The 13,209-nt window shown below is 48.8% G+C and overlaps 1 protein-coding gene across 3 annotated transcripts in view; it reads left to right on the top strand.

Moving 5' to 3' along the window:
* Positions 1–13,209, top strand: part of MMAA (metabolism of cobalamin associated A) — a 21,807-nt gene extending 8,598 nt beyond the window's left edge. For all 3 annotated transcript variants that reach the window (XM_045831105.1, XM_045831107.1, XM_045831106.1), the window contains exons 2-7: positions 786–1,288; positions 4,253–4,375; positions 7,303–7,473; positions 9,979–10,064; positions 11,725–11,874; positions 12,863–13,209. In XM_045831105.1, the coding sequence (XP_045687061.1) occupies positions 786–1,288; positions 4,253–4,375; positions 7,303–7,473; positions 9,979–10,064; positions 11,725–11,874; positions 12,863–13,171 (1,342 nt within the window). In that variant the 3' untranslated portion in view covers positions 13,172–13,209. The remainder of the gene's footprint in view (positions 1–785; positions 1,289–4,252; positions 4,376–7,302; positions 7,474–9,978; positions 10,065–11,724; positions 11,875–12,862) is intronic.

Below are 13,209 nucleotides of genomic sequence, written 5' to 3'. Positions count from 1 at the left end.
GCTTTCATTGCCTAATACAGCTTGAAGTAGAGAAGGTCAGTAAGTCAAAGGAAAGGATCCTCAGTTCCAAAGTGGTTCAAACTTGAGTGTGCTTACCTGCAGAGTTACAGTTTGTGGGGCCAAGAACATGTGTTTTTAAGAAGCACCCACGCGGTCACGACCACACTTCGAGTTACACTGGTGTGGTTGGAGTGCAGTCCTCACAGTCCGTTTCACGTGGAGGCATGTTGTTAGTGAGCTTATGCTGGGCCGTGCGCTGCGTGTGTCTTTGCTCCAGGGCGAGTCTGTGGGATGCACGTTGTGTCTACATTTAACCTCATGTGCCTGCACTACTAACTAATCGCATCTCTGGGGTAGGTCATGAATAAAAGGCCAGCATCAGAGGGGTCTTTTAAAAAACATTTTGAGTGAGCTTCAGAATAGGGTATGTTTGATCTGAGAAAATTGTTAAGATGAATATAAGGTCTGTAGACAGAAGAAACTAAGCACGACACAAAATTTCTACCCTAGTGGGTTTTTTGTGAATTTGTTTTCTGTTTAGGAGAAAATAAGTATTTACTCTGCTCTTCACGGTAGAGTTTCATGATTTGGGTTATTCTGAATATTAACTGTAGACAAGGAGGGGCCTTTTAAGTTTAGTGAGAAACTTTCACTCGTTTGTACTGGCAAGGACCCTGATTATGTGTGTTTAGAACGCAGGGAGAACACAAAGCCCGTAGTTTTTTACCACCGCAGTATCCCAGTTGGGTATTGAACTGGGGAAAATATGTTTGTCTTTCTTTTAGGAAGCTACAAGTCACACTGCGCCAAGAAACGTCCGTGTTTTCTTCCGCTGCAGACAAAATGAATATTCCCTTGCTGCTCCAACACCCTCACCAGCGTGTCCTAAAAGGCCTTCTGAGAACACCTTTCCCACGGTACCACTGCATCTTTCGCCCAAGCGCCCGTCTGGGGGCAGGGAGCCCCCGCGCCCGCCCATCGGACTCCCCTGGACTCCACTGCGCACAGCGGATGCTGCCGTCAGGTTGTTTACGGAGACCATTATGCGTACACGCAACCTTAAAGGAACACACAGAAGGACTTTCTGATAAAGAACAAAGATTTGTGGATAAACTTTATACAGGTTTAATCCAAGGGCAAAGGGCCTGCTTAGCAGAGGCCATAACTCTTATAGAATCAACTCACAGAAGGAAAAAAGTCTTAGCCCAGGCGCTGCTTCAGAAAGTACTGGTCTACCACAGAGAGCAAGAACGATTAAATAAAGGAAAACCACGAGCATTTCGAGTGGGTCAGTCTTTGTTTTCCTTTGTTTTGTTTTGTTTTTTAGTGTCCAGGAAACTTTTTAAGAATTCTTTTTTAAAAAAATGTCTAAATGGTTCGCATTGTAATGGGGTTTGATTTTTCTTTTCAGAATTTTGTGATGCATTTAAGTGGTTTCATTGTAAATGTTGGTATGTCGAGAAAAGCTGCCTGACCGCTTGAACCAAGGCTCTGTATTTTAAAAGAGTAACGTAAGATTTCTACCAGTGAGAACCTTGCTCTGGCTCCCAGAACAGAAGCATGAATGGGAAGAATGGTTGGCCGGTTCACTCCTTTCTCTCAGGAGGCCTTTGGCTTACTAGTCTCGAGTGAATTCCCGGTTTCTGTGGTTAAGTCAGCTAAAACTGTGCTTGTCATATGTTAAAACTCTCCTTCTTGGGTGTTTCTTTGGTCTTCCTATAGATAAGTCTGTCTTCTCTCCGACACTTTCTGTCAGAGTGACTGGCAGCGGTTCGGCTCCGAGCACAGCCATCTCAGCACCAAAATGTATTCTGAAGGAGAGGCCGTATTTGTTTGCTGTCGGAAAATATTGGATGTTCCCTTAATTTCTTAAACAATTGACTTGTTTCTGTAATCGCATGTAAGCTTGCTATGTTTTTGGAATTGTGCACTTTAATGCAATGTAGATGCGTTTGGCCACCAGGAACTGAGCAAGTGGTTTGGGGTGGAATGGGAGCCATTCGGGACGGTAAGCGAGGTGATCCCAGCCAACTCTCACCAAGAGCAACTTGAAGTGGTGGGCCAAGTGCAGAAACCCGGTGAGAAATGGGTATATACACTTTCAAGTGACTGGCATTCATTAGACTTTCATATCTCGGTTTATTGGCTATATGGGAACTAAAACCTTTTAGTTTTTAGGGTTTTAAGTGGGGCATAAATGCTTTAAAGATAGTTTTATTTTAAAAGGTATTATTTGTTTATAGAGAGAGGGAAAGAGAGGGAGAAAGGGAGAGAAACATCAACATGTGGTTGCCTCTCATGTGGCCCCACTGGGGGCCTGGCCCACAACCCAGACATATGCCCTGACTGGGAATCGAACCAGAGACCCTTTGGTTCACAGCTTGTACTCAATCCACTGAGCTACACCAGCCAGGGCTAAAGATAGTTTTTATTAGAGCGCACCAACCGTACTTTTCACACATCTTATTCTGTCCTCACTGAGGGAGCTCTCATGTTGAGAGTACTATGTAAGGTGTTAATAATAATCTTTAGGCAGACAAACTAGCAAATTTCCAAAGAGAAATTTTAGTTATGGCAAAGTATTTACTTCTAACGCTTTTTCTGAGCAGGGGTGTCTGACTGGTGGGCCGCATGCGGCCCAGGATGGCTATGATGCGGCCCAACACAAAACTGTAAATTTACTTAAAGCCTTTTTTTCATTCATCAGTTTTTGTTAGTGTTTGTTTATTGAATGGGTGGTCCAAGACAACTCTTCTTCTTCCGGTGTGTCTCAGAGACTCCAAAAGGCTGGGCACCCCTGCTTTAGAGCGTCTTTGCAGAGAAAATGTCCCAGAAATATCTGCAGTTAACCAGTAATCCACACATCACGAGCAACTCAGAATTTTGCTGTGCTACTCTTGTTCTTGCTCTTATGTGGCCCGATAACCTATGTTTTTATTGCAGTTATCTTATTCCCATTGTAAATAAAAGCAACCAGTGTTTACTGAGTGCCCATAAATAAGTTTAAGATGCAGACCTGCCCTGAATCAAACACACTAACTATATATGCCATACATGCTTTTGAGTATGGTGACAGTTACACGCTTAGGTTTTACATTATTGAATCAACATCCACTTACGCATCTTTTTTACTTTTTGCCATGAGCTGTTCTAAACAATTGCCGACATTCACTCATCCAATGCCTACGACAACCTGAGGAGGTAGGTGCTGCTATAGTCATCTTATGGCAGTGTGTACTCAGGTACAGAAGGGCGACGTAGCTTACCCAAGGTGACAGCCGTCCAAGGGGGAGCTGGAAGTAGACCTGGCCGCCCAGCTCCCGAGTTAGTGCTCTGCCCTGCCGCGCTCTCAGGGAGTGTGTTTGCTCTTTAAGTTGGTTTACAGTCATGCAGGGTGTATATTAGTGTCAGGTTTATAATATATGAGTTATATCAGTTTCAGGTGTCCGATGTAGTGATTCGACATATTTATACGTTACATCGTCTGTCACTGTGTAAACTAAAGTATTATCGACTATATTCCCCTTTGCCCACATCCTGTCCCTTCTGGTAATCATCCCTTTGGTCTCTGTTTTTATGAGTGTGTTTTTGTTTGGTTTGGGTTTTTTCGTTCGTTTTGTTTTGTTTTGTCTTTTTAGGTTCCACATCCGAGTGAAACCATACAATGTCTGTCTTTCTCTGCCTGACTTATTTCACTTAGCATAATATAATACCCTCTGCCTTTCTTGAGACAAATTCTTTGTTTTTTCAATATTTAGTCTATATTCTTTGAGTTACAGGTGAGATGAAAAAATAATCTTTTATAAATAGGAAATTATTTTTTGCATTGCTAGCAATTTTTAGAGCAATGAGTAGTTGTTTTCTCCAGTGGGGAGACCCAGCGTACGGAGACGGGGTAGGTGGCATCGTTGCCGGTCGCGTCGAGAGGCGGGCAGGCGCTGTGGACGGTCGGCGCGTTGACAGCCCGGGCGATGAAGCCTGTCCCCAAAGGTCTAGGTTACAGTAAAGAAGGGAGGCCGTGTTTTGTAATTTTAAAAAAGTGTATTTGGTGAACATATGGAACTCAGAACTGTCTCCTTCCTATGTCTCTATTACTCAGCTACTAGATAAACAAATGGATCTTCGTTTACTGCTTTTGGAAATGTTAAAATACAGTAACGATGGTTTTAATTAGGAGGAACAGAAGGAAGTCTAATGTCTTAATAGAACTCACCATTTATTTCATTAAATCAGAAGATCTCTTTCACTATAGGATTGTCCGGCCCCCCTGGTGCTGGAAAATCAACCTTCATAGAGTATTTTGGCAAAATGCTCACTGAGAGGGGGCACAAGCTGTCCGTGCTGGCCGTGGACCCTTCGTCTTGCGCTAGCGGGGGTGAGTATGGCGGACTCTCCCTAAGTGGCAGAGCAGGGGCTCTGGGGCTGGTGGGGCTCTCTGGTACAGTGCAGTGGGAGTTGGCAGTCAGGTGCCTTCTGACCTCCAGCTGGGCTTGGTCTCACTGAAGGAGGAGGAGTTCCGGGGAGCGAGGTGGAGGCTGAGGGAGGCAGTTTGGGGCGTCGGGCTCTGCAGACAGGATTAGCCCAGGATCAAGGAGTGGCCTGGGTACCCAGAGAACTAGGAGAACATGGCCAGGAGCTGAAGATAATTAACAGCAAATTTCAGCCCTTTGTCTGTCACACCTGAGGGTAGGCCCCTCTCCCTTCCTGGTTTTCCTGGCTGCATCGGCCCTTACATGATTCAGAAAATGGGTCCTTCCTCTTTCTCTCTTTTCCTCTTATCGTAATATCTCCTTTTAAGCTTAAAAAAAAACACCTTAGAACTTGTCACCTGTTTAGATTACATGTTCTGTTAACAGGAACGCTCTTAGAGGGCCCATGTAGTGTTCCACTGTTCCTCCTGCAGCACTTAACATACACGACACATTACACACGACACTCACGGCCACCTACTGATTTGAGGTCTTGCCGTCACTCAAGTTTAATTTGCAGCTCATCAGGGATGAGATGAATAATCGTACTCCCCCAAAGGCTCATGTAAGGAAACATAAAGCATACCATGCAAATAGGGAAGGGTTTTCTTCTCTTACCCTGCTTTGTGATTGAAGCTTCTCACATCACAGTCATCCAGTTAACAAGTATGACTGTAGGCAGGCACTGTGCAGGTAAGGCACCGCGTTGTCCAATGGTGAGTAAGCCACAGTCCTCGTGGCCTTACGGAGCCTCGTGTCACCTGAGGGCGCACGGGCCACTGCAAGGTGTGTGTGGGAAAGGGGAAGTGCAGCGTGCTTTGTGCACCTGTGTGGTTTGTGTGCTATGGCTTCAAGGCTAAACTATACAGACGATAAAATCCTATTTCTGGGTCTTCAGCTTCATAGAGAGGTGGATAGCAATTCCTGTTACCACCCGTTGAGAAACTTAGCTGAGGACATTCACAGCTTTTGATTCACCATAACACAAAGGTTAACTAAAATAAAATTTATATCCGCAAGGTTCAAGATTAAGTTCCTATCAATGTAGTGTCTTACTTACAGTCTAAGAACTTTTTTTTTTTTTAAAGATTTTATTTATTTATTTTTAGAGATGGAAGGGAGGGAGATAGAGAGAGAGAGAGAGAGAAACATCAATGTGTGGTTGCTGGGGGTCATGGCCTGCAACCCAGGCATGTACCCTGACTGGGAATCGAACCTGCGACACTTTGGTTCGCAGCCCATGCTCAATCCACTGAGCTACGCCAGCCAGGGCCACAGTCTAAGAACTTTGTTAAAGGTACGTACCTGAACAAATACTTTTTGAGAGTGGCCCTCATTTCCCTGTAGGTGAGGAGGCATTTTTCCCCCTGCGCCTTGATAATAAATATTCTAGAACACTTGCAGTAGCCAAAGAGAACAGGAGCTTGAGGTAACCCCAGCAGAAATGCTGGCATGCGATGGTCTGATTGCAGTTGTGTGCCGTGTGGTTCCTGAACTTTCTGAAACCAAAGATGAGGTTCCCTTTCTCAGGGAAAACAAAATACAGACTCCGGAAGAAAAAAGTATGCGAGCATAAACAGGACACTCTAAGTGCAGTAGTACATACATTTGAAAACCAGCATCAGGTTGCGGTTTGAGAAGCAGACCTGAGCTTTGCACGCACGGGCCCCCCAGCAGCTCTGAGGCCTTCCAGAGGGCTGGCGCCCAGCGGTTTTTGATTCCTGGGCAAAGCCAATTACATGGGAGAGTAATTTCATGATGTGGAGTTCAGTGCATTAGCATCTATAGGAGGATCATTTCAAGTATAGTTTCAGCATATTGTGGACTTACACAGAAGTCATTTCATGCAGAAAATGACTTTAGAAAGTAGTTCTATGTGCAGTAAGTGAGGTGGTTGAGATTTGTGGCGGGCCTGTGCTCCGGAGTTAGCATCTATGAGAACTCCAAACTGGGATCGTAAGGGAGGAAAAGGGCATGTCTTGAAGGAACTTCTCCACGGTGAGCATCAACTTTATGTGGGAAAGTTAGCTCTGTTTACGCAGAGTGAGTGTTGAACTTCAGGAGAGAACAGCACTGGGCAGTCAAATGTCAGTACATGGTTGAAGGGAAGCTGTTAAAGGTGATTTCAGTAGTGCCAGGTCTTTCAGTCCTCCAGACTTTGGAGATATTGGTATTTGCCAAAATACCGCAGTAAACCCTGAAACATCCCTCTAGGCATTCAGTGAATTGCCCACTGTGAACAAGCAATCAGCATACAAAATGTGTAAGATACGGTCCTATAGGTGAGGAGCTTAGGTTAAAGCTGGGCTTTTCCACCTTGACACTGATGACATCCCCATGGTCCTGCTCGTTGAAGGCCGCTTAGCAATATCCTGGCCTCTCCCCCCAGGTGCCCCGAGCACCCTGTCCCCCTGTTGTGACAACTAAAAGTATCTCTGGGTGTTGGCAGATTTCCTCTGGGGCAGAATCCTGCCAAGTTGAGAACTGTAAACACAATAATGTTAGGGCGAGAGTAAAGAAAGCACCCTGGCTGCGGCGCAGGACCGCTGTGGGGACCCGTGGGTGCCGAGACCGGACAGGCTGGGTGGGATGAATCATCTAGATTCGAGCCTCTAGTCCTTGGGAAGCCATTACAGGGTTTGACGGGCTTGACGTGCTAAAAAGAGTTTAATTTGTCATTACTGTATATAGTGTGTGGGAGAAAAGCTCAATAATGGGAAATACAATTTGAGATACAGGGAGAAATGTCATAAAGCACTTCCTCTAGGAACTGGCTAATTGGTAATTGGCCCTTATAGGTGTTCCGTGATTATAAAATGTAACTGCATTTTAGGATCCCTCTTGGGTGACAAAACCCGAATGACTGAGTTATCGAGAGATATGAATGCGTACATCAGGCCGTCTCCTACTAGAGGCACCCTGGGAGGGGTGACAAGGACCACCAATGAAGCTATCCTGCTGTGCGAAGGAGGGGGCTACGACATCATTCTCATCGAGACCGTAGGTGAGTGTGATCTTCCGCCTCGTGACAAAATCCTGTTCCGGTGCACTCCGCGTCAACGCGAGTGACAGCTGACTTCGTCCGTTCATTCAGCAGCCGTTACTAAAGGTATAATTGAACACACACTATCTCAGACTCGCTGGGAGATGCGGGTGTATAGGCTGTAATCCTGCCCTCGAAGAGAAGGAGAAGAAGCCGTGTCTCTGGGTACCTGTGGCACGAGGTGATGTGCTGTCAGTACCAGAGGAGAGCCGTGAGCACCGGGATGACTTGCAGAAACGGGGCTTTAACATGACACCTGTTTTGCTTAAGCACATTTCATGTCTACAATGTGTTTTTTTTAAAGATTTTATTTATTTATTTTTAGAGAGGGAAGGGAGGGAGAAAGAGAAAGAGAGAGAGAAACATCAATGTGCGGTTGCTGGGGGCTGTGGCCTGCAACCCAGGCATGTGCCCTGACTGGGAATCGAACCTGCGATGCCTGGTTCGCAGCCTGCACTCAATCCACTGAGCTACGCCAGCCAGGGCTCATGTCTACAATGTTTGCTAAGAAAAGTAATGCAGTTGGGTGCCTCTTGAAAACAGGGCCACGTTTATTTCATTTTTCTGTCCCTATTGCATAACTACATGTGGTGAGAATACTGAAATGGAAACCCAAGAAATTCACATTCTGGTGGGGAAACAATATATTACCTTACTGTTTATTATCGTTGAACTCAGTCTTGAAGGAAGAATTGGACTTACATGAAGGGTGGGAGGGATAAAGGGTGTTTGCAAGGACACAGGCGTGAGGGAGTGTGGCCCGAGCAGAGAACTGCGGTGGCCCGGGTTGCCTGGAGCGGGAGGGTGAGGGCAGGGCGTGGAGAGAGGTGGCGCTCTCGCCGCTGAGGGTGATGGAGGGGGAGTTGGCCTCGTGGTAGCAGGAGAAGCAAGGGAGAGGAGGGCCACAAACACCAAGTGCGTCACCTGGAAATTGCACATTGGGCTGCTTGTCCCGGAGACTCAAAATAACTGTGATTCCAATGAGAAAGAGGTTTACTTTTGTAGATAAAAGCCTGGAGGCAGGTGTCCTGAGCGGGCGTGGGTGTTCTACCATGCCCTCCGTGTCCCAGGCTTCTGTCTCTCTGCTGTCACTGAAAGACGGCTGGCGACCCTCTTTCACATCAGTGCTCCGGGCAGAAGGAAGGAGAGGGGGAGGAAGGGGGGCAGAGGGCGGGCAGAAGTGAGCACCTCCTGGCTGGGTGCGCCCTTGAAGAAACCACCTTTCCTGGAAACGCCGTCTGATGAGTTTCTACTTGTTAATCATCCGTAGCTGAAAGGGGGTCTGGTGACCATGGCCTTGCATCTGGTACACTGACGCTCCCGTGACCCTGGGGTTAGAAGTAGAGAAGAGGAGAGACTGAATGGGCAGTTAGGAGTCTCTGCCCAGCAGGAGGGAGGGAGTGCTGGGAGGGGTGCTGGAGGACGGGGGAGGTGGGAGTCGGGTTTCAGGGGACTGAGGTTAATGGGAAGTAGTCAGATGAAGATGGCAAACATGCATGTTTTTTTCCTAGAAACTTAGCTCTAAAGAGAGAGAGAGAGATCTGGTGATGGCTGGAGGGCTCGTGAGTTCATGCTGGTTTTTCACTTGTGTTTGGTTTTCAGATGAGAAAGACTTGAGTGCAGTTCATGCCCTGTGCTGAGGGACAGAGCCGTAGACAAAAGCGAGGCTAGAGACAGAGCGGATGGGCCCAGAGGACCGAAGGGGCAGGGTCGTCTCCAGCCAGTGCTGTAGCCCCGGGACTGGCGAGGAGGCGGGGGCAGAGCTCATGTTCTCGGGTGCTCACTGGTGGGGGGACAGCGGAGAGGCTGAGGAAGTTCTTGTTGTTTCTTTGCTGTGAAGCAGGTGCCGGGCCACCATCCTGTGCGAGATTACAGGACTGTGTGTGTGTGACCAGTGTGAGCAGTGGGCGGGGGGCTGACTGAAGGCCCTCAGGGGCATCGCTGTTACAGGGCCCTGAGGGTTCACGGTAGATGTAGGAGCCCGTGGCCCCATCGTGGCCCCTCAGGTCCGCGCCTAAGCCGGTTCTCCAGCATGCACACAGAGGCCAGAGCCCAGGGAACTGCCCTGATCTGCTCAGGGGCTGGGGTGGGGGAGTGTTGCAGGGCTGGTGCGGAAGGGCGAGGAGGTAGGAAGGCAGAGAGAGTGTTGACAGGCACAGTGGACGGGGGAGCCACAGGGCTCAGTGTGCTCGCTGCAGAGAGGGAGGCTAGGAGAGCGCTGCAGGAGTGGGGTGGGAGGGGCGGCCCCGGTTCTCACTCGGTCAGAGACTGAGGCTGATGGGGAGGGCGACGGGCCTGCTCGTAGGCCAGGACAGGGACGTGTCATTCTTCGGGGGGTGTTTAAGGTGGGTGACGGGTCGGGCGGGTGATGGAATGAGTGAACGAAGAGGAGTGGACACCATCGTCAGTGTGGTTGGGAAACCAAGTCACCGAACATTTCAGCGTGCAGTGTGATTTAAATCTCAGGTGTGGGGCAGTCGGAGTTCGCTGTTGCCGACATGGTTGACATGTTCGTGTTACTGCTGCCACCAGCAGGAGGGGATGAATTGCAGGTAATCGTTTCGACTTTTTCCTCCCCAAAACACAAAGTATACATCTCTGAAAGTGCAAGTCTCAGATGTCCTGTTTTTGTAAATTAAGTTGTTACTAGTGTAGGGAAAGAAACAGCAACATTCACATTGGCTAAAATACTTGTCAAAGGCGGATTTGTACATTCTCCCAACTTACAATAACAGAACTGAGGACCTTGAGCTAATGATACAGCCCAGATTTGGCCTCCCGTGACCCGGGCGGGAGTGGTGGCATACGTGGGCGGCTGCAGCGGGAAGGGGCCACTGCCACGTGGGCGTTCGGAGTCCAGTTGGTTGAGAAGTTCCTCTTAAGATACCCCTGTGTGTTTCGCTGGGACCCCACCACCGGCGTTCATGTCTCGGGCAGTAGGACTCTGGCTCTCCTCCTGCAGCGCATGCAGCAAGTCTGGCACGGGCCACCTGGCATTAACAGCCTTCCCTGCCGGAGGGCACTGTCTCCCCTACGACCGCCCTCACTCCAGACACCAGACCAGCGGCAGGCTTGGGGGTTCCCAGGCCACCCACGGCTCTGACGAACTGGCCGCCAATGTGGGGGTTCCCACAGGTTTGATGATTAACCAGAATGACTCACAGAACTCGGGGAGGCACTGTATTACAGTTATAGTTTCATGATACAAAGTAGGACTAGCCAAATGAAGGGGCATGCAGGGAGAGGGCCCAGCAGCCCGCCCCCAGCCTTCCCCAGGGGTCAGGCTCCCATCAGTCACACGGTCGGTCTTCCTGGTGCTCCGCTCCCATTCCGAACTCAGGTGTAGCCCCGGCACCCGTGGTGAGTGACAAAGACACCCCTGTCACTCAGGAAATTCCAGGGGCTTAGAGGTTACTCCCCAGGAACCTTGGACAAACACCAGACGAATTCTTTGTTGTACAGAGAATTTTAGTTCTAAAAATAGAGTGACAGCAGACAATGGGTGCTGCAGTTTAGAAAAATTAAATATTAGAATTTAATCGTTGAAAGTTATGTTTTAAAACATTTGAAAAGAAATCTTAATCTTAGATGGAAAAATCTACATTTTTCAAATAAGGTTTGGCCTTAGGATGTCTAGTGTGGTTTTTTTGCAGCATAATTTAAATAAAGAGATTGAGGCATTTTTTTAATCCTCAGGTTATTTTTCCTCAAAAACAAAAAGCAAAAAAAAAAGCAAAACAAAACCCCAAAACGCTATATGCTGGTACATTTAAGGAAAACTTCAAAGACTGTGTTTCTAGATGCGCCGAAGGTGGCGGTAGGCGTGCTTTCTCTCACGGACGGTTCCGCATCTTGCGCTGTTAGCCCAGGAGAAGCAGACCCCATCCTGAGACCCTGTGAACTGGCTCCTGCCACTCAGGCATGTTGTGTCTTGATGGTACATTCACTCTAACTCACAGCATGTGCGGCTCTAAATCTAGAAGACTTTCCAGATGACTTTCATAGTCCCAGGAGACAGTGCTTTTGAGTAATTTCTGTCTAGTCACTGTGATTCCTGGTACCCAGGGCTTGCGAGAGATGCAGAGAAAACGTTAGTTAAGGAGGTGTATGACTTCCAAAATCTTAGTGTCGATCGGTGCCCCCCTCTTTTTTTTAAGCTGTAATTAAATTAAGTGTTTTTGCTACATCACTTTCTTCTCCTTTCCTCTTTAGGGTATCAAAAGAGGTATAATTGAGATGGCAGACCTGGTGGCCATCACCAAGTCCGACGGGGACCTGGTAGTGCCGGCGCGCAGGATCCAGGCGGAGTACGTGAGCGCGCTGAAGCTGCTCCGCCGGCGCTCGGGAGTCTGGAAGCCGAAGGTACGGGCCCCAGCCCCGCCTCTCACCCGGAGCGCGCTGCGCGTGCGCACGCCAGGGGGTGGAAGTCCAAGCTGGGCGTGGACTCAGGTCTTGACTTGTATGTGAGATGACACTTTTAAGAGTTATGACAAAGCCCGAGTATGTAGTCGTGATGGTCAGCATAACCCTTCAGCCAGGAGATGTCAAAAGCTAGTTGTGGAGTGATAGATTAGGTCGCTTAACGCTGGGCTGGAGCCATTTGCAAGTGACAGCAAATCCTTTCTGAAAGAAACCCCTTTAGGAATCTGGAGCAATTAATGATGTGATGATCTATAATAGAGTTTGAGTAAGAGCGAGAGGAAGGCCCTTGAGGTGATTAACTTCCCAGTAGGCTCGTGGGTGCTGTTTTCAGTGCGGGAAGAGCAGAAGAACCCTGCAATGGGCGGGGCCACAACGCTGACGTGGCGGCTCTGTCTGCAGGAGGGCCCTGTGTTAGTGAGCACGAACCTCTAGTCACCGTCACGAGAACCCTGACGACATGGCCTGGCGCTCCCCCTCTCCCCCAGTCACCTGGTGTGTCCAGTGCAGAGTCGTCTTGTACGTGCTGAGTCGGGCAACTCGGACAGGGTTGCTAACCTTGGTGTCATTCCCTGGCGTCAGGCCTCAGAGAAACCTGCCGAGCCTGGCCCTTCTCACCCCTGTGACCCTCTCACGGCTCCGCCACGGGGCCTCTGAGGACCACCTGGGCAGTCCCGAATTTGGACGAATCTCTGGGCTGAAAAACTGGGCCTCGAATCAGTGGTTCACCTGTGCTGTGCACGTGGGAACCCTAGTGAGTTACCTCGGTGTATTCCCCGTATGGTGACTTGGACGCAGCCATGAAATGTCTCATTTCTGCCATTGCCCGTTTCCTTAGACTGCAAGAATTAATTGGCAGGCATCAAAGTCCCCATGAAAGTGTGTTCTATCATTGTAAGTAGCACGGTGCTGGTTTTCCCCTTTTCAATAGGTGGTTCGTATTTCTGCCAGAAGTGGAGAGGGGATTGCCGAAATGTGGGACAGGATGAGAGAATTCTGGGACCTGATGCTTGCCAGCGGGGAGCTGACCGCCCGGCGGCAGCGGCAGCAGAAGGTCTGGATGTGGAACCTCATCCGGGAGAGCGTGCTGGAGCACTTCAGGGCCCACCCCACGGTCCGGGAGCAGATTCCTCTGCTGGAGAGGAAGGTCCTCAGTGGCGCCCTGCCCCCAGGCCTGGCGGCGGACTTGCTGTTGAAAGCTTTTCAAGCACGGACTAATGAGATGTATCCTATACACTAATTTTCCATATCGTATCATAAAGTGTTTTCATTTTGAAA

The sequence above is a fragment of the Phyllostomus hastatus genome, unplaced genomic scaffold (assembly GCF_019186645.2).
Source record: "Phyllostomus hastatus isolate PE091 unplaced genomic scaffold, TTU_PhHast_1.1 phas_contig_159, whole genome shotgun sequence".
Classification (NCBI taxonomy): Eukaryota; Metazoa; Chordata; class Mammalia; order Chiroptera; family Phyllostomidae; genus Phyllostomus; species Phyllostomus hastatus.
Note: the sequence above shows the minus strand (reverse complement) of the source record. Positions and strands in the feature narration are given on the sequence as shown.